Raw genomic sequence first — 22,023 nt, 5'->3', positions numbered from 1 at the left:
TTTAAGAGCTGGCCAAGACAATCTTCTGAGATAGGCTCCGTTTCATAAATGTATGCTCCAAAAACCATCACAACCTTCTTGCAGTTTGCTCAGTGAAGTGCCCAACTGTTAAGACACATCTTTCAACCTTAAGCCTATCCTCTTGCTAGTTAGATTTTGAACATGAGCTACTTCATCTTGATTTCATTCCACTCCATTAAACAGTACGTTTTAGAATAGCCTTTCTGCCCGCAACTCCAGCAGAGGGATCAAGTCTATTTCTTATTAACTTCTCCGCCAAGAATTTGCTTGTTTGAAATCCCTCTGCTAGTCTGTCACATAGCATTGAAAGTCCTCGCCTGTCGTTTCAGAAACCAGTCTGAAATCTCACTGGTTACTGTTCTAGCGTCATTGCCACTGCAGGGAAGGGTTCTGAATTAGAAGTTTGTCCTCTGCTGCCACTGGCTGCAAGAGCAGCTCCATTAGTTCAGAAGCTACATGACGACAGACACCTTCAGTCCTTAGAAGATCTCAGTACAGATGACCTCACTTCACCCAGAAGCAAAAGACAGCTTCCCATACCCATTTAAACGCTGAGAAACAGACTCGCTGCAACTTGTGGTATTTTATAAACAGAAACACCACTGCATTAATTTGTAATTAAGAAATAAAGTCAAGTAGAAAAAGAATGCAGGAAACAGATGAAGAAATAAAACATTAAAAACCCTTACAGCCATAAAAGCAGTGCTTGTGCTATGTTACAAGTACAGGTCAGTCTGACACTGGCAAAAGGCACTAAACCAACAGCCCTACAAAATTCTATCCAAAGATGCAACAAGAAAAGCATACACACTGCTTTGTGTTCTCTTCACACACCCTTTTTTTTTTTAAAGAGACTGTTTCAAATCTGAGGATTCACTCATTCCTTGTGTTTTGTTGAGACTGCCAGTAGCATAGCAATTATGAAGGCAATTTTTGGGACACGTCATAGAACTTATTTCATAGGGATGAAACCGTTCCCAGGTATCTGAAATATGGCTACTCCAAGAAATGAAGGCTCTATCATCTCCAGATGATTTTGCAAAGTGTTTAAATAGGGGAAAAACCCACAATGCAGTTTCACCACCACCTCTTAGAAAGTAAAATTAAAGAGTGTAACTAGTACTTTAGATAAGAAGAAGTTGCACCCAAAATGTGCATAGAGCAAAAGAACGTGTTGCTGAATTGCATATTCTTATGCCCAACCCTTCTGACATTACAGTGTGATTCCATCTTTAACAGTCTCAGAACATCCTGAAGTCCTATTTCTCCTTGATCTTTTTTTTTTCCTGCTAGCACGCCATAATAATTTATGACTTGCAAAGCTTACTGAACGCTTAGCAACACTAACATCAGATCCCAGTCACTTTCCTAAGGGAATGACGAAAACGTGCTGCACGCTGTACACTGGCAATTCTTCCTCCCTTTTCTGAGGACTGGCATGACCGAGCCGGTCTATCAAAACCAGATTCTGAGAAGCATGTTACTACCATTCATTCTAATCTATCCACTTCCATCCCTCTTTAAAGACAGGCATTATTAGAGTTGCCTTTTCATACTGAGAAAAAAACTTCAGTTGCTCTTTCATTGTGTAGGGAATTAGTTATGGGGAAAGGTGTCTTGATACAGCCACAACCAGGCTGTTTCTACAGAAACTCAGCGCACCGCTTACCCAGTGTCTCCTATTAACCCATACTAAGGTTGTGTTGGCTCTCCTCCCCCTTCCCAAAACGCTGTAGCAGCTCTATCAAAAGAGCACTGGTTGCATTGTCCAAAGTCTCTCACCTGAGAAGTTTCTACTCCTTGATTCATGTCCTTGAAGTTGTCCGCAACAACAGTGTCCAAGCTGCTCAGGTATGGTTCCAACTATGCAAACAAAATCAAAATGTGAATTTACACTTTATGCTTCACCTACAAATGAAGGTAAAGCAAAATAAAACCTAGTTAGTTTCCTTCTGTAAGTCATGTACAGAAATTATTTCTGCAAATGTGACCTAGTTGGGTGGATTTTGGTTTAAGATAATTTCAGCCAAGAATTAATGTTCTAAATTACTGTTCCAGATAAACCTTTACCAATTGCTAAGAATTTATGGGCTTACCTAGTGGTGAAGGAGAATACGGCCTAGAAGATCCGGTGGATAACCTGCGCCCAACACCCTGTGCAGTGTCAGCTGGTACTGGAGAACAGGAGCCCATCTTCATGAAGCCCATTGGGCTAGTATTTGAGCGTCTCACAACTCCAGCTCTAACAAGGTGAAAAGAGTGGTTACACACACTATAGTAGCTGTGGTTCCTCGAGATAAGCTTCAGAATCCCCTAAGAAGTATAATGATCAGTTAAAGAAAATACTGATATTTAAAGAGAAAGCTATGATGTTGAAGCTTATTAAGCTAATAACTTAAGCTAAGCTTCCTGTATTGAAAACAAGCAAGATTTAATTCCCTTTGTTCACACTGACTTTTTAACTTTCAATGCCATAAGTCTGTTTACTGGAGAAAATTAAAACAGATATCCCTTAGTACATGGATTCCTAATCTTCAGACATCTTGATCTTCAAATTTTGAATTTTATAACCAAGTGAAATGTATTGCTGCAAATGCCTATTATTATGTCAACAAAGATTATGACAAAGTTTTCATATTGGGTCTGATATACAGGTCAGATAAATGAAAACAGATTATTTAAGGGAAAGGCACTTCCCCAAGTGTAGCAACTATTATAAAATCAAAGATCCTGAAAAAAATGCAAGGAACATGGGTTTTGTTTTTGTAAAGATCTCCAGAGTTCCAAGCAGTCTGTTTCTGAGTCTTTGACCTTCACCATCCTGATCCTGTAGCCCACAAGGCAGAGAGTAAGTCTGGCACACTAGAGCTTTGTAATAAGACAAGCTGACTAACCAGCATGCCAAAAATTGTTTCCTTGATATTCTACAGAACAATACATTCATCTCATCTCTACATGTGTGAAAACAAAACATAACTTATTACTGACTTTCTAGTTCATGATGTAATGCCATGTAATACACAAAGAGGAATAAAAAAGCAAGACTTCATCTTTTTACCTTCTTGGGTTGCATTTGAGTGAAAGAACAAGCTCATTTTGTTTTCATGAAAAATGTCAATTGCCCATCCAACAATCTTGAGATTGTGAAGGACTATTATTTGTTATCATTAAAATGTCTCTTTATTATGTTTTTGTGTTAAAAAAAAAAATGACATCAGCAGGAAAGCGTGGACATCTGTCAGGGTACAAACACAAACTAGAACCAAGAAACAGGAGTTAAAAAAAACCCCAAACTCACCTTGGTGATCCGTGGGGGTTTGACACGGGGCTGGCAGTAGAGGAGAGGTTCTGTTCTATGCGCTGGTAATTCCGTAGCTGAGTGGGAACAGGGATAGGTGCTGTTTCGCTGCGGGGGGACACCGAAGGCTGACAATGCCTGAAGATGGAAGGTATGGAGAGAGGAAATGAATAGAGGTGGACAGGTCTCTCTCTGAACTGTACCAGTGTTGACATTTCAAGAAGATCTAGGAAACAGGCAAATAAGCTGCTTTTGCACTCCCAGCATGCAATATGATCTCAGCTTGTCCTAACCTAGCTCTAACACTTGACAGAGGAAGACCAGGAACTGTTCGTTACTACCTACCTGTCTTATACTGGCTAGGGTCAGAGGGAGCTGAGAGTGCAGCGCTAGCTGGAGCACTTCGTCACGCATCGCAGCGATCTACAGATCCCTCCGACCTCCTGCCAATCAGCCCGCTCTGTTTACCACGCTTCAAAATAGCGTTCTAGGAAAACCCGCTGCGCTCAGAACAGGAAGTTCAGCAGCAGGGCTGGAATGCATACAAAAGCCACTAAAGTAGTCAGAGATATCCCCAGAGACACCAGGAACTTGCAAAAGGAAAACATGTTATATAACCAACCTCTGACAAAATGACCAAAACCACATACCTGAACATTAATCCACTGACTCAAACTGCAGATTAGCATTACCCAAGTTCAACTGAAGTGTCAGTGACCTGGCTTACCTCAGTGTACTCTCTGATAAGGGAATCAAATCACTGCAATGTAATCAGTTACCAACACTTTTAAAGGAAGACAGAATTCAATGAAAAGACTTTCAAACAAATGGGCTTTTTGGAAGATAATCAGTTTAGCATTTGGTCCTTTAAAGGATTTTATTGATCACCTCCTCAGAGAAAGATTAGAAATTTTTAGAGGAAAGGTGACAAAAGTTCTACCATGAGCTCTAGAAAACAAGCAGTCACAGCACTCACTGCATGGCCACAGCTGAACAGAAATCTGGGTTTCTGACTGCACTTGTCCCATTCTCTTTGCTACCTCTGAGAATAAAACACTACTTCCTAATATGCAGAGAGCTTCCTTAGTCAAAGAAGTTAGTCCTTTTATTTCCACCCAGTTTCTACATACTACTGAGTAATTTGAGAGTCAGCTCATAGTCAGCACATAGTTGGTGGAAGGGCTGGAAGCTTCCACGCAAGGAGAAGGTCTCCCAAGTGGAAACCACACAAAGGCAGTGGGCAGCCTGCTACAACTAACACAACACGCAGAGGCAGCACAGGGAGGCTCCCTGGGCCTGACCTCCGGCAGAGGGGAAGCAGATGTTATTCAAACTGTGGCAGTGACACTGAGAGGCCATGAAGGCACTTCAACTTTTAAAGTACTCAGCACAGAAAATGCCTTCCCTCGCTCTCACACAGCCTTGCAGGTAGAGCCAAGCAAGCTCTGCGAGTCATGAGCTAACTGGCAGCAGCAATGCCGTGTTAGAGTGGTGGAGAGGCTTGGTACAGTACTTGGCCTTTCATCAGGGCTCCCCAGCTCAGACCTAAGCTAAGCTCTGGGTAGGCATCCTCAAATCTGATGTGGTTTGTGGCTGGTTAGAGAAAATGCAATACAGATGTGTGCAGAGCTGCATGCAAATCTTGTTTCTGTGAGATCTAGAGAATAAAATTAGCAATTAACCACAGGAGAGCGAACCACCTCTACCTATTCTGCCCATTCTGGCTGGAGCCTGACAAGTGTTACAGCTTCTTCTACTTCACATAAACCAGCATAACTATGGGTACAATTCATTCAGTTTCATCAGCTTATCAGAAAAATTCACTGTTTCAAAGAGCATAATCTTTTGTTAAAAAAAAAAAACCCCACACACTATGAAAGAACATTTCTCAGGAAATAAAAAAAAAAAACAAAAACAAAAACCAAAAGCAGCATCTTGTAGAATATCAGACACGCTCTGCTTCCTTCAGATGATGTCCCAAGCAGCCAGTTAGTTACCAAATTTACTCAGACAATAATTAAATCAAACTATTACAGTACAACCACTGAAACAGTAAGCACCTGCTTCTAATCACACAACTATTTAGCTCTTAAGTTACTAAGGTACAGATAACATAACGGTCATATTTTCATAAAACCTGTAACTGTAAAAACTGTGACACCTGACACAATTTAAAATAGGAAATTATATGGCCAATCCAGGGCAAATGGATCTTTACAGACAAACCACCCCCATTATCTGCCCTTAAACATAAGACTAAAGCTGTATTGATAGCCCATGTCAGCAGATTTCACAAACTGCACAAAGATCAGCACAAAGTAGCAAACTTTTCTTGTGACAAGCATTTCTAAACAAATAATGCTGACTCTCAGCCATGTAGTATTAGCATAAGCCAAAAATACACCCAACATAATAGCTTTATTCCCCATTTAGCCACTCATCCTCTTTCTATTTGTACTGAAAACATTATGAAATTCATTACTTGGTCAAATGACAAATCTAACCCTTCTGTTTAGATATTACATTAGTAGTTAAGCAGCATGATCAAGGTTTACATTTTCCAATATAATAGAGAAAAGATTTCAGGCACCACTGATGAATATCAGTTCTATTTCAAACTAGCAGAAACTTTGTCTACAACCACGTGGAAGAAAGAGGACTGACTAACAGTCCCACTGATGGAAAAGCTGCAAATCATGTTTAGCACTTTCATGTGGCTTCTTTGGTATCTTGTGAGACACAAACACGAAATTCACAGCAATCGCTTGCAAAGAAGCCACACCCAGTTACCAGACACAAGACAATCCAACCACGAGACACAAATCCATAAGCAATCTCGGCTTTGTAACTTCCTCTTCTCAAACAGCTACTTCTTAAAACGCATAGCGCATTCAATATCTTGACTCACTAAACAAAGACTGTGCTGTGCTTCATTACACAGAAAGGACAAGTTAGTTATGTCTCTAAGTTTCTGCTTTTGACCAGTTCAAAATTTAAACAGACAAAAGAATGCTGTCTTTCCTTCGGGAAATCTTTTGGGGATGCACCAGCTATGCAACTGTCAGCCATTAAAATGCATTAAGTGTAGAGTGCCTGGAAAAAACAGGTCTAGCTTCTATTTCAATGCAGTTTCCAGTAGCTATCCACAATTAAACCCCAGAACATACAGTAGCAGAGAACCTTTTTAAAAGAGAGGAAATACTAAGCCCACATCACGCACCTGTTAGCTGTACCAGAAGCAGTACTTCGAGAAGAGGCTGAGGATGGTTTCTGTACAGTTCCTGAGCTTCCAGAAATAGTTAATGGTGACTGCCTGTGAAAACAAAATCCACTGTCAAAAGACAGGTCATCACATCAGAAACCACCTACTTTTCAGCAAAACTCTGAATTCAGGCTGTTTACATATTCATATTAAATTCAGCTTGGCATATTAATCTTTAAGAAAGTCCACACACAGCTATATAAACCCATCACTGTCAAAAACCCAGCAACCCCTTCTACAGCTGCAGTATCAATTTTAGAACATGAGACTTCTTTTGGATAAAGCTCAGCACACCTACCCTCCACACATCAAGAACTCGCTTGAAGCCCGCCTGCCAGCTGCTCCCAATGGCATATCATCTACAGTAAGCAGAAGAACACATTGAAAACCCATGTCATGAAGCGGAATCTTAAAAAAAAAACCCTCCAATATTACTGTTGTAGAAATAATCACTTCTGACAAACTTCTATGAACATATAAAAGTTTTCCACAAACTGTTTTGTGCATGAAAACACCTCAAATTTGACCTACAACAAAAATGTAACTGGGGAAGGTAGTCCTTTAACAATTGTTTTTGTTGGGATTTTTTTTGCTATACTAATTCTAATAATTTTGAAATAAAATCTGTTGTTTAAGAGTACAAGGTATTAGCATTGAGAGTTTTATGATAATGAATGACAGAAACCCTTCAGAGATCAAGGCACTAATTTAGTCAAATACTTAACACAAGTTGGTGGCATTGTACAGAAATCAGCTGACTGGCTTCCTAGTGGCAATTCAGGTTTGGAAGATGTCTTAAAATGGCAAAGTGCCACATCCAAGTCTTTCTACTGCATAAGCCCAGCCTGATGCCTTACTTTTCATGTTCAGCATTTTTCATGTTTTGATCTGCACTTGTCCATTATCTAAAGCTCCACAGCATGGTCTATAAATGTTCCGTTAGTCTGGAGGTAACAATGTGCCTGCCTCCACTGAGAGGATCCTTGGGCTTCTTATCAGCGGTTGTTTACAACTGACTCTTTTCTTCTACTGCCAAAACCCAATATTTTTCATTACTTTAAATCATTTTGGTATCTTTGACATCTCTGGCTACCCAATTGAAGATGAAAATGTTCCAGATGGACATGCAGGTGTACCAAACAGTCTCCCTTCAAAGAGTAATCAAACTAAAGAAATAAGTTCCAAGGTGAATTGAGACACATTTAGATAAAAGAGAGCCAAACAATAACAGGACATAAAGGTATGTTACGAATGGAAATCGTTTTAAAATGTAAAAACAGGAAGGTTCTTACATGAGTGGTCTGAAGAGATGTTGTGTGGGACAAGAACAAAGTCATCTGTGTCACAAGAGGAGTTCTTGCTACTGGTACTGGCAGAGTCTTTAGAGACTTGAAGATAGTTAGGAGGACCCAATGGAGGGGAAGACAAATTTTCTTCTTGAATATGCTGCATGTCTGGCAGAGACTGGGAGGGGGAAGTAAAAAATAACCACTGTAAATCCAGTGATTCAGAATGTGGAATTGCTCTTTTAACTATGAAGCTTCTAAAGCAAGAATCATCACTAGCTTTGACAAAAAAAAAAAAGATAAATTTAGGACTGTTTTTTGTTTCTTAAGTATTTATAAATATAAAATGTATTTGAATTTGGAAATGTCAAATACTGGATACCTCTATAGTGTCAATTTAGACAGTTCTAGATTAAATAGGCTGTGAAATTAATCAATTGCAATTCGTTCAATCATTCCCAACTATACAGATGCACCTCTTACACATAAAATTAAAGTCACCAGTTTGTATCAGTATAAGGGGCCTTAGCCAAAAAGGCCGATTCAAAAATTTTCTGTAACATTCATTATGTTGCAAACCATATTAGCACATCTAAAGATTTGCTACTCTAGCATTTGATATGTATATGGGGTTTTTTAATCAAAAAAGAATAAAAAACCCACAAAGTACAACATAAGGAGCAAGAGAGAACCAAAATGTTAATGGCACTCTTCTAGCAAAAGACAGAGGTATTCCTTGCTCTGTGTTCTTAAACATGACAGTTTACACTGGCCAAGAATTGAAAGATGAAAAATTCAATAACCCTTGGCTAAACATTACAGCAATTATTTTCTAGATTGTTCTGTAAAACAGAGAACTTACTGGAGGAGAAGCAAACCGGCATGATGGAGAGCTACCACAGGAACTGCCAGAGACTGAGCCTGCATATGTGGGCACTGGGACAGGACAAGCTAGAAGAGGAAAACCCAGGGGAAAAAAAAAAATGGGACTAAGGTTTTGAAAGGCCGAATTTCAAACAAACTCATTTCCTGACTGCTTTTCATTCATAAACCCTTATACAACTTATAAGCACAGCACATCCTTAGACACACAAGGGTATTTAAGTTCAGTTGAAATGTCAAAGGAACTAGTAAATAAGTATCACATTTCAGTCCAGCATAGTACAAAAAAGGGTTCAACACTTAGCCTCACAATACAGCACAACAACAAGTCAGACTCAGGAAAACGCCTCATAAACACTTAGCGTGATATTTGGCAGATCCTTCTCCATTCCAGCCCCCAACATTCATCTTTTACACAAATAAGTGGAAAAACAAAACTACTTACACTTTTTGACTGTTGAAATCTGATCCAGGAAAGGGTGGTTGAAAAATGCTTCTACAGAACAAGAAACAACAACTATGGTGAGTAAACGTACAAATGACACAGAATTTACAGACTGTATTGCAGATGAACAGTTGCCTTCCCAGAATCAATATTTCAGAGCCAGAGGGTGAAGAGCTTATAAAAGATTAAAGCTTTCTATGTTATATGTTGCTATAACATTTGGAAAGGAAACAAAAGTCAATTGAATAACTTCAAACAACAGCCAGCAAGGCAAGTCAGACTGAATTACTGGAGGATATTTTACGACTGCACTTAAGGATCACGTACACAAGAAGCCTTCCTATATTTCCTCATGACAGTATGTTTTCTATGTTCAATGTGGTGCTAATTCAGTTTTAAGTTGCTCTTCAAAATGAGCATCTCACATCAAAAACTGAAAGTATTTTCACTTCTGCCTTTCCCAAGGGCTGACGCTTATTTTTGAACCCATTAATGCCACCCCTTATGAGGCCAAAAATCACGACGCAGAGCAGCAGCCATTCTCCTTCCCAACAGCAGAACACGACCCGTGCAGCCGGTTCACAGTTCAAAGCAGAATGAAACACAATTCCTTTAACAATTTCCTCAGTTAACTTGTTACTGTTACAATAGAAACATTTTGCTTTTGTTGTAAATGGATATGCTGAGATGCATTTAACTGACTTGGCATAACCAGCTGGCTAGCAGGTTACATGGGAAGTTTTATTCTACAAGAAGCAACTTTCAGCTCGTTAGAGGTAACTGATGGTTGGTAGAAGCCAGCTGCTGAGCTTTGTGAGCTTTAATGTTCTAACAGTTGAGGAAAAACAATGCTGTTCATCAGACCTGAGCAAATAACAAGGAAAAAAAAATAAAAGAAAGAATCTGAGGCCTGCAGTATCTCCTCTTCCTTCAACACTTCCTTCCAGGGCCCAATGAGGAAGGGAGACTGGCTGTAACGCAAGAACAATGTAATGATTAACTTTAACACGAGGATCAGGTGTTCCTGAGCTTTTGTACAACACCTGCTGTTCTACGTTATATTGCTGGAAGATCAACAAGATTTCCAATGCTATTTTTACTTTAACAAGAGGCAACTGGGCTCAGTTATACACTCCCTTTCATTCCCTTTGCTAAACACATTCCAGAGCAGCCCCTGTGAGGCCCTTTAAGCGGCTCAGCCAAGGAAAACACGACTTTCATCACTACCATTCTGCTTTCTATTTTTCTTTCTAAGCGCAAATGCATTCTCCCACTACCACCACCGATACAGTGAATGTCCCATGTTTGAAGAAGCTGTAGGGATCAGCACACCCAGAGTGCAAAGCGGAATCGATTACTCAAAGCCCATGTTTGTGACATATTAATTCTTCTACACATACAGATTTATAAATCGACCTTTGAATATTATCACTATCCTCTGGGACATCTTACAGAAAAAACTCCTGATAATTGGGTATCTGACTTCTACTTAAGCTTTTACATGCAGCAGTTAAATCAAGTTATTTCAGTCACATCTATACATAAACCCCCATGCCTAGTTCTCAGAAGAGCAACACCTTCATTATGCCAGTACTGATAGATGTTTCAAATTCCAAATTATTAAAAAGAAAAAAGCTTGATATTTCTTGGAGCAAAACAGAGCAGGAATTGAAAAGGAAAAAAAGGTACAGCTAGGAGAGTCTTGAGCTTCAAGCAAAGAACTAAAATGCCTTTTGAATCCTCCTTTCTCCACAACCTAACAAATATAGCCGCCTTATCACAGCTACACAAGGACCACATGTGATGAATGAGTCAATCTGTGTATTTCAGTACTGCATCAGAACCAAGCTTGCCTGCATAGCTGAAGAGCAATCGTGACGGTTTCATAAGCAGAAACAAAAACTGAGCGTGTCTGACCTTTGGTTGCAACTCACCCCAGGATCTCAGCATCACAAGAGCTGATAGATTACAGTGAGGAAAGAAATGGGTCTTATCTACAAAGAGCCTGAAGAGACTTAAAGATTTAGGCTCTTGATTAAACTTGATGGGCCACCTATCTTGTTGCTAAAACAAATCCCAGTATAAAGCACGCTACTATTGATATAAAAAATAATAATAAAAAAGATTGTTGCATTTAGCTAAGTTAGCTTTAATTAACTAAAAGTTTAAGATTAACATTTCCTGGGAGCTATAAAACTGCAATAACAAATAGTGCTAGAAAATTTAGACAACCAGCATGAATAACATGACATACAAGATGCAGCTAAGAAGAACTAATCAAGATTTAACTTTTCAGTGGTCGTCTTTTAAAAATGCTGCCTGAGTTGGCATTAAAGGAAAAAAAGCATTACTACTTTTGCAGTAATATGTAACCAAAAACCCAGCAATAAAAAGGCTTTTTGAGGCTGAAGTGAGTAACAGACAATCCAGCCAGCACAAGGACACACAAACCTGAACTCTTCTCCTGACTAATTTTGAAGAGGCAACAGTTGTAGCCATTCTGAATGATTCAATAGGACTGATCTGAGGCCTTGAAATCTTAAGAAGTTAGAACAATGTTCTGCCACCAAAGATCTCCAGCTAAAGAGAAAAAGCCAAACACAGCAGTAAACTGGAGCCAAGCAAGTTCACTTTTGTTAAGGGGGTATCCATCTCTTTGTACTAGGCTTAACTTCCCAGCTAATTCAAAACGCAGCCCTGAACAGACATTGCAGCAACCTAACAGTATGTGAACTTCAGTCACTGCACAGTTTAAAAAATTTAAAACTTTAGGACTTAATAAAATACGACGACACAACTGTTGTTTCTACTACCTTCTGGCTTAAAACAGTGAAAATATTTCACTAAAATAAAGAAGTCTCTCCAGCTAGCAATACCTAAGCGCAACAGCAGGAATTCGTCTTCACAAATATAAACAATTTTGATATCACATCACATCTCATTGCCCTCAGACAGACATACATATACAGCTTTCAAGGTCAAATCAAATGTACACAATCTGTACCCCCATTAGTACAGTTATAATATTTGCAGTTTGCAAGAGAAAGTAAGAGGGAAGAAACATTTAAAGCAACTTTGCTTCCAAAGTGGGTTCTTCCAGTACTTGTTACATTTCTGCAACCAACACCACATGGAGATCAGAGATGCCTGCTCCTGGTCTGAAGCCAGTTAAAGTAACAGAAATAAGACTGTGACATGAAATTTAAGGTATATCAATTAACACTGGGCGGGGGGGGGGAAAGGCCACAGTTGAAAGAATTAAACTAATTTATATTTCACTACCCAAGTACAAAGTCATAATTTCTGCATGTCACTTAGTACTCACTGAAAGTAGTTACCTAATGATTTATTTTGGCTACCCTGCCTCCTTTATGAGGACCGAGAAGAAAAAAATACTTCATGTTTCATGTAATTGGCTGTAGACAAAAGGTCAAGACAGTTATTCCAGCCACATGAATACAAGAAGGGAAGTCAAGAGAGCAAAAGGAAAAGTTACATACCAAAGTCCATTCTATCTTTTTGGCTTCTCTGAAGCAAACCCAGCAGCAGGTCAGCCAGATAAGCTGATGTTTCCCTAGGAATACTGCACACAAGAGGAAGTAAAACATGCATTACATTTCAGGCATGCATGAAATTTCAGGAAGTCAGCATTCTGCCATGTCCTTACGTCTTCACTATACATGCTCTATAGCCTTAGTACAGGGCACTTTCAACTCAGCAAGGTACAATGAAGGCAAGATGCAACATGAGTCACTGGTATCACACTATGTCCTTGCCAAGATAGCAACATCAAATATTTTTATGAATCCCAGGCATTCCCAAAGATGAAAACGTGTTCAACAAATGTAAGTGACAGGAAAGGCCATGGTGACATACCTAGGAATCAAATTCCTGTTCTTTTCATAAAACATTCTCAAATCTTGAGGACTATTGGCCTGTCAAATAAAAATGTACATTAATTAAAGCTCAGTTTCATGGAGAAAATAGCTTCTGTACCTCTGCACACATACATGAAAAGGAGGCTTTTGCATATGGGCATTAAAGGAGAAAACCCCAAGCACAGCAGTGACTTCAGTACTGAGTATCCTTATATATTTCCTCTGGATTGAACACACTGATCTCATAGACTAAGTATGAGCAACTTCTCCCTTGGTATCCTCGAGTGATCTGGCCTTTGAAGCATCAACACTACAGTCATACATCACCACTTACTTCTGTTTTCATGACTGGAAGGAAAAGCCCTAGCAATTTCCATGAGACTAAAAAGAGGGAAAAGGAAATAAAGTGTTACCTGAAAAGGTGGTTTTCCAACAAGACACTGATAAATCACAGTTCCTATGCTCCACAGGTCTGCTTTAGCATCATAGTGTTGAGACATAATCACTTCAGGGGCCTGGAAAGAACAGCAAAATCTCAGAAGGGAAAACAAAAAAGCAAAGCCACAGCAATACAAATACTCCAGTTGTTCTGTCAGAGCAGTATTAACAGAGACCACTTTATTGTAAGACAAAATTAACATTTTAATCTGTATCACATGACTTGAAAGGTAACAGTTCTATCTAGAATGAAAGCTATGTTTCAAAGCCACAGACAACTAGAAATGCTGATGTTCTAAAGAAAGCATCTAGTGATAGGCATGTATAGGAATAAGAGGTAAGTGTTATTTACTCTGTTTATACAGTCCTCCTTGTGGATAAATAACCAAGCATTTCATAAGGAATATTATTATTATCATTTTGCATATACAGAAACAATACAAGGGAAAGCAAAATGATTTTCCCACAACTATACAGCACAGTAGTGGTAGTGCCAAAGTCAGACAGTTCAGTGCTCAACTAACTACCACACTACTTAGTAAAAACTAATGGCAATTAACTCCAAATTTAAAAAACAAAACAAAACAAAAACATGTGAGAGAATACATTAAGTAACTAGAATGAAAACATCAAGTAGGTTTTTTTAACTACTAGTGTAAAGCTCTTCTAGCCTGTGTTTGATCACTTTTTATTTTTTCAGAAACTGGGAAGGAGATAATGCCCTATTTCAGAGGGGAAAAAAAAAGTATGTAAGTGGGACTGAAACTACTTTGCCAAAAAATTAATGCTACCATGTATTGCCTTTTAATTCTCTAAGATTTTTCCTTCCTGCAGCACTAAGAAATGTTCAATGTCTCTCCGATTTCAACAACTGTGATCTCCAAATCCCAAGAAAAAAAAGGAAATAGTAAAACTATGGAAGGGTGAACTGCATGCTGCCCCTGATAATTCTGAGGCAACATTAGGCATTTGCCAATCTGCAAGCACTAAATTATTTTGTTCTGGCAGGAGAATGTTTGAGATAAGCAACATAATCTGAAACAGACTGTCACTTACCATATACATAGGGGAACCACACAGAGTTGCAGCCATCATGTTGCTATGCAGGTAACGAGCAAAACCAAAGTCAGCTGTGTAAAGAAATGCATTCGTCAATGAAAAGAAAGATAATTTTCAAATGTTTAAAGTCTAGAAATGAACTGTTTCTTATTGATATCTGCTACAATTACCAGTTAGAAAAAGACAGGTATAATATATAACCAACTACACAGAATTGTAAAATCTATGTTACACTGAAAGAATAGTGTATTATCTTCCAAATAGCAAGCCAAGAAACAGCAGGGGCATCATTTGCACAAACTGCTGCTCCACCATCTCCCCAGCTGCAGAGCACTGTCTGGCATCAGCAGGAAAGGACTGAAGTCAGTGGCTAAATATAAATGGTTCATTAAGAGTGATGAATATACAATCTGCTTCAGTGAAATCACATCAGGTAGAAGTTTAAGAAGCAAAGTTTCAGATGCCTGAATTTTCCATGCAGGCAAAAGCATCTGAAACTATCAGGTATGGACAGCAAGAGAAGTTTTGTCTCCTCTGTGCTGTTTAGAAGACGGAGTGAGATCTCAGATTTTGTTTGAGCAAAAGCATAGAAAATAAAGTTGTTAAAAACAAAGTATTTTTCAATAGACACTTAACAGACAACAATGAGAGATTAGAACTTCTGAAGTGTCCTCTTGGTAGTATCCTGAACAGTTGACATCTCTCCCCAGTTACAATGACAAACCACCTTCTGCCAAAATAACCTACATTGCTAAACTTCTCAAATAACCCTTAGGAGGATCTACCACAAAAAAGCCCAGCTGGAACTGCAACTGGAGTCTCGCATGCACACAGTTTTGAAATGGGCTAACGGCTACTCAAAATTTCAAAGGTTACAGATTTATGTCAATTAAAATAGTTTAATGCCAGAAACATCAGCTAAATAGGTTTCTTTTTCCTGCAGATTTAATCAAAAAGGTTGTTATGACTCAGTCCTTTTTATACTGAGAATCTGCATGACAGCATAAAGCTCATCATTCTAGACTTACTGTCTGATTTGCATCAGTCTAATACACACCATATCCAGTACACCCTCTGCGCTTTAACTACACAGACACCTCTGTGTAGGGAAACAACCCAACAGTGATGATTTACCTTTAGATCAGAGAAAAGTGTATTTACCTATTTTGATGCGTATGCCACTGACACTTGACTTCCTACGACTGGCGTAAGACAACAAAATATTCTGTGGTTTAAGATCCCTATGAATGATTCCTTTACTGTGCAGAATACGCATAGCTGCTGCAATCTGCTGGAGGAACACGCGGATGGTATCTTCACTAAGAGTTCCTTTAGCTGGAAATAACACACATTAGCAGATGAGAAAATAAATATCATTATCTTTGGGCAAAAAGCAATAAACTTCATAGTGATCAACTGTGAAAACAATGAAGACAATCATTCAGAGCGAATTACATTCAGAACAATCCAATCTCCAGTATTTTTCTACAGATGTATATACTCTCAACAACATACACATCTCCATAGTTTTACACTAGCTACTCCAAATTATCTGGTTTTACAGTAGCTTATTCAACATGGTAGCATAATAATTGTAAAACTTCTCAATCACCATTAAATCCTAAACTCACTAAAAAAGGCAAAGGAGCCAAAAAAAAAAAAAGAACTTCACAGTTTAGAACATTAAATGTATCTACAATCATGGTCCGACCTGAAGCTGTAAAACCTGTTCTTTAAATAAATTATTATAGGCATGCAGATAACCACTCTGCTCAAAAATTTCATCCATGCTAAAATTTATTTTGAAGGGAAAAATAAAATGTACTTTTGAAAGTCTCTTCAGAAGGTATTATCTCATTCTGCAGTCTGAAAAAGTACTGAACGCAGGAACTGGATTATACTGTATGAATCTGCCCAAGGATTTTAATGGGAAGTGAATTAGGCTTTTAATATACAGTTACCATAACAATAGCTGTTCACAAAAAGATTCCTTCAACATACTGAGATACAAAGGTAAGTAGAAGAATATCTTCATCAAGAAAAATATGAAGATTAACATCTCTGCTCAAAATTTTGTTTGTAATAAGAATCCATTTGCCGTGATTCACTTTGGGCAAAGCCATGTTGAAGGATAAAATCGCTCCTAAGCCTGAAATGCCTCTTTGTAGGAAGCATTATTATATAAGTAATTCAGAATTTTTAAGTTCACATCTTGGAAAATAAAGCAGGTAGAATCAAAACACTGGGAGCAGCCCCCAAAATATGACTTTAGGAATAGAAAACCACATATTTTTCAGCATGCTACTTATGGTTAGCTGCATCTTCTCCCTCATTTACAAACACAGGAATGTTACATTCAACTGTTTTGAAAGCAGTGGCAAAAAGCATTTTCTGCCTGTGCATTATTTTATTCACCTTCATTGCTACTTTGTGGGCAATATACACTGGGAAATATTTTTAAACAGATGCAAAAGCTTATGTCCTCCTGCAGCCTCAAAATGTAGTTTTCAAGCTCCCAGGGTGGCACACAAACACACAAAAAGCACTCTGCTGCTGACCTTGACTGCAGACAGAACACAACACTGAACAGATTCCTGGTGAATTCAATCACTCTTATAAAGAGGGTGCTCTAAAATCACACCAGGGTGAACATGCATTGTGGAACTACAGACATTCCATTTAAACCACAAGCAAAAAAATCTCAGAGAAACACCAACGGATTACAGGAATACAGAATATAAACACGTAATGCAATAGCTTCTTAACAGGGAAAGTAACCAATTACCTTGTAAGTAATCTGCCAAATCCCCACCATTGCAGTACTGTTAAAAAGAAAGGTTTTTATTCAAAACACAAGCATTGAAATACTTGCTATATAGTTTTTACTTTGTAACCTTTTAACAAAAATTAGAAGATCCCTTCCAGCTGTTTGCCTTAAAATTGTTTTGTCAATTATTATTAATTAATAATTTGAGGTATAACACTTCATCAATACTTACAGTATCATAAAATGAAACTGAATAATTTATGGAACAAACTGCTGATACATTTAGTAGTGCATAGGAAATTAATAATCTAGTTTTCAGAATTGCTTGCTTTAGCTAGTCATGGTTATTTTGCAGCTGTGCAAAGAAGTTTTGTCTAAAAATCATCTTTAAAATCAGCCAGAAAGAAACATGTATGTTAACACGTACCTCCATTACCAAAAAGACAGAATTGGGCATTTCCTAAAAGAGAAGGAGAACAAATGGCATTTAAGAATGTGACAAGACAAGGCTTTCAGTACCTGTATTAACAAAGTGTAACGAGATTTTTCAATCAACTGAGACACCTTATGTTAAAGTCACTGTTTTAGAGGAATTGGGGAATGTACATTTCCCACCATTAAATATTTCACATTTTCAAATATCCTGAAGACTAAAGCCATCATCAGACAATCTGGCCACAACAACCAGTTCTCTAAGGAGGAATTCCAGAGCAATGTTCCCCACTTCTGGGTAAAACACGCTTTGGTTCTGCCATCTGACGAGCCGAAGGTCAGTCAGACATCACAGAACAGTTAACTGGAATAAACCGATTCCCAAACACTATTTTGTAGGATAATTAATTCAGGAATCATGCATACTGCTGTAAAGTATCTCCCTCAGCGAGTCCCTGGCAGAAGCACGTCCCTGCCACGGACCCAAATGCCTTATGGCAAAGGTGTGACTTGTTATGGCAGTCGTACTGAGACTTTCCAAAGCACTGACCTCCTCTGACCTATCTGCAACCTGAATTCCCTCTCTTGTAACTGGGTAAAAGTTACCAAAAGACAGATTAGCTAATTTCTACTGCAAATTATCTACACACCCACAAACATGCAGTAAAAACGTCGGTGCTTAAACCCAACTGGAACAAGAACATTCATCCGTTTTACAAATATTTATTTTGTGTGAGGGAAGAAAGAGCCTACCTGCCTATGCCAATAATCAACATTGTTTTCCACAGTCTCCTGCATAAAATAGTTTTGTTGTGCCTACAAAGTTGAAGACACTCAGAGATCTTTTATAAAGTAAAGGAACACAAAGAGAACTAGAAGGAAACATAAGGCAGGTATACAATAAACAGGATGATGTTTTTAGTTACATAGTGTGTTACCTCCCTTTCACTTTAGAAAGAAACTTAAACAAAGGTTGACAGTTTGTGGGAAAATATGTTTTTAAGACAGTTGAAGGAAAAGAGCGAGATGGCATACCAGAGGTGGCCAGGCGTATGCCCCCGCTGGAAGTGGAGCTGTAGACAGTCTGACTGTATTCTGCTAACTAGTGTCAAAAACAAAGTCAAAAGGGACGTCGCGTGGCAAAACCAAAGCTGTGACCTTAGCCACCTTCCTCAGTGCTTGTATTAAAACTTCAGCACATGTTCAGTTCGACCTTACTGGCAAGAACTACCACAAGAGTAGCCCATTTTCAAGGGCTCGCTAACAGGTCAGCCAAGGGAGCTTTAAAAAGAAAAATAAAGTAAAAATGGGCCCATGGGCCCAGGCTAGGGAAACCAACTACCCTAAATATCAAACAGAGCACAGGGATGGTACAACCCACTAAAGCCACTTTCTACCAATCCATCACAGATATCCGCTACAGAAAACTGTATTCAGTACAGTTCAAGATGAACCGGCTGTTTTAGGGTTAATTCAGGACTGTATTAGGCTGCTTCACTTTCTGGAAGCATTTAGCTTGGCCACCTCATCTGTGTTACAGAAATGCATCTGAGGTTCCTTCCAGCTCAGAACATCAAGCACATGACAGATTTGTTTACATTTGGAAATTAGCTTCAAAGAAAGCAAGTTTCTAGGAACATTAGGCAAATCTGTTGGGAATGAGAGGCAAACTCCAACCAATACAGAATATTAAAGCAGCAGCAGATCCCATTTCAGGAAGTCCCAATTGTTCAATGTTCTGTAACGCTTGTGGCCAACATGAACCGTAATTTGCAATATAAGTGCATACATTAAAGCAAAAACAGATAAGTAATTACTTGCTCTCTAAATTACTGAAAATACATAATGATAAATGCTGTTTCTTTCTACATTGTTCCTTTGCAACAACATCTTCCAAGACAAACTCACTTTCTTTCAGGAACCCCAAGGATGCCAAACAGCAACTCTGAGATCCCAATTTATCAAACTGAAAATTCTGCCAACTGAGGATCATTTCACTTAAAAAGACAACCGTGATGTGTAAAAGAATCACACAGCTAAGAAGCACAGAAACCATCCGTTCTCCAGTGACAAGAAAGAAGTTCAGCTACTGGATTTCCACCCGAACATAGCGATCCCATGAATCAGAAATAGATGTTCCACAGCGTCAGTGCCTCCGCTACACAACACGCTCTGTACAAAGCCAGCAGCTTATGGCAGTATGTAATGCTCAGCTCATGACAGACATTTATTCATCACAGAACTAAGAGAATGTGTTTTCTGGATTCCCTCGGAAACAAAGTCCTTTCAAATGAAACTGCTCCCTTCAGAAACACGGAGCTGATGATTTCTCCTGTTGTACTAGCCCTCATCTGTTTAAAGACAGTCATTCCTACAGAGTACGCTAGATTTCCCTCAAATAGCATCACTCATCGGTTTTTTTGACTGATATTCTTGCTTATTAATAATCAAAAAATCACTGGGTTAAAGTCATAGTAAGAAGTAGAGCGTGTTTCCTTACTGCAGCTTGGATAATCCTTTTTTATGAAATCAGCAGAGCAGATTAGAGGTTTCACAAAGAGTTTTTCCCAGACTAGTCAAGAGTCCTATCTAATTCATATTGCAGAAGGAGTATTTTGCACAGTACCAAGCTCCCCAGCTGCATCTCATCCCAACTTTAACTCCTAACCAAACACTTCAGTACCCCCCCAATGCAAGCTTTAGTTCAGAACAGCTGATGTTGTTCAGCCCTTCACAGTTGCTCACATTTTGCATCACAGTTCTTGGCCAGCCTGACCAGGAATGTGATCACCATTTTGGGAATACATTCAGAAAACACAAGTCAATTCTGTAGATGCATTTTACCCTTCTAAATTATTTTGATGAAAAATAAAGCCATCCCTATGATCACTCTCTATAGACTTGTGATTTCTGTTGACTTGCTGAGCAGAACAAAGCGCTCAAAAAGGAAAAGATTAGTAAACCAGCATGTTTCAGATCTAACATTCAGGAATAAAGCTGACCTAGGAAGCTATTTTAAAACTGCTTCTTGAAACAGATAACAAACCTTTCAGAAGTTTACACTGACATACAGATCATAAAACTACTGCAGCTGGAGTTGTTCTGGCCTACACTTCTACCTAGAAAAATAATCAAGCAAAACAAATGTATGTTGTGTTGCAACAATTACGGAACAGCTTTGCCCAGCAAGCCTTGCTTTGTTGCTTAAAGTTTTCTTGACAAAAACCTACTTTTGCTCCTTCTTATTCTGAATCTAGGTTTTATTTGCAAGTTGAAGTAAAAGATAGCAAAGGTTAATAGGAAACCATGTTACAATGCTGTAAACTAACAGATAAACCTACTAGAAAGAGATTAAGAGGCAACATATTTGCCAAAACTTGCTATGTTTTAATCCCAGACTTCCAACAGTTGTCTCAGGGGATGTGAAGTTCCAACCCAAATCACAGGCTCAGCGCAGTAGCTCCATTTAAAAGACATTAATTGAAAAAGAAGTCAAAACATCCATGGTTACTTCTGACAGCTGTTGCTAGAACTCCAGTGTATTGGCAGAAACATACCCTAGATTTCTTTTTGGTTAGGAAGTCCTCCTTTAGAACAAGCTGAAAGTCTGCAAGGAGCTCTTAGTGAGCTGCCAAAGCAGAAACTGTGGCAAAGAAATAGTTACTATAGTTTTTGCTCCAAGTTGATACATTCTGTTTAGCTGCAGTTTATGATTGGACTCCCAAGAGCATGGGAGTTAACCTGACAGCTTGTGTACCGCTATTATCTGATTAATTTTCTGATATGTTAATTTGTGCTATATTTGCTTTGATTTTTTGGCCAGGAACACGCTCCTCATTTTTTCTGAGCATTAAGTACATTTGGCAGAAGTTCTAATGATTTAGTGAAAAAAGGACTGATCCAGATCTTTTTAAGGCTGTTTCTTACTATACTACAGATACTCTTGTTTTGCTTTGCGAGTGCACCATTGCAGCAGCTTCCAACATGTTCAGCTCCTATCCTGTCTAAAGGATTGAACATTTTGTTAGTTCTGATTAAATGTTAAGTCTCAGCCTAAATGTCAGTTGACATGTGCCTGTAGGATTCAAATAGTGTGCATGCTGCCAATTATTCACATAAAAGAGCAATCAGCTGTGGAGAAATGTACAACAGCTGTATCATTCATTTTGTTACGTGAAATGCTGTACTTTAATATAAATGGGAGGTAGTGAAAGAGACTGGCCTGCTGCACAACACAAAGGGGAGGTGTTCACAG

At 38.7% G+C, this 22,023-nt stretch overlaps 1 protein-coding gene across 2 annotated transcripts in view; it reads right to left on the bottom strand.

Moving 5' to 3' along the window:
* The window catches only part of ULK2 (unc-51 like autophagy activating kinase 2), a 40,310-nt gene that overhangs the window by 9,943 nt on the left and 8,344 nt on the right, over positions 1–22,023 (bottom strand). For both annotated transcript variants that reach the window (XM_068415699.1, XM_068415700.1), the window contains exons 4-18: positions 17,764–17,796; positions 17,355–17,391; positions 15,731–15,904; positions 14,567–14,640; positions 13,486–13,587; positions 13,071–13,129; positions 12,695–12,777; positions 9,195–9,245; positions 8,730–8,818; positions 7,874–8,045; positions 6,880–6,940; positions 6,540–6,632; positions 3,320–3,457; positions 2,118–2,263; positions 1,804–1,884 (exon numbers count right to left, since the gene is read on the bottom strand). In XM_068415699.1, the coding sequence (XP_068271800.1) occupies positions 1,804–1,884; positions 2,118–2,263; positions 3,320–3,457; positions 6,540–6,632; positions 6,880–6,940; positions 7,874–8,045; positions 8,730–8,818; positions 9,195–9,245; positions 12,695–12,777; positions 13,071–13,129; positions 13,486–13,587; positions 14,567–14,640; positions 15,731–15,904; positions 17,355–17,391; positions 17,764–17,796 (1,393 nt within the window). The remainder of the gene's footprint in view (positions 1–1,803; positions 1,885–2,117; positions 2,264–3,319; positions 3,458–6,539; positions 6,633–6,879; positions 6,941–7,873; positions 8,046–8,729; positions 8,819–9,194; positions 9,246–12,694; positions 12,778–13,070; positions 13,130–13,485; positions 13,588–14,566; positions 14,641–15,730; positions 15,905–17,354; positions 17,392–17,763; positions 17,797–22,023) is intronic.

Source organism: Nyctibius grandis, chromosome 18 (assembly GCF_013368605.1).
Source record: "Nyctibius grandis isolate bNycGra1 chromosome 18, bNycGra1.pri, whole genome shotgun sequence".
Taxonomy (NCBI): Eukaryota; Metazoa; Chordata; class Aves; order Nyctibiiformes; family Nyctibiidae; genus Nyctibius; species Nyctibius grandis.
The sequence above is the reverse complement of the archived record's forward strand: the minus strand, read 5'-3'. Positions and strand labels throughout refer to the sequence as shown.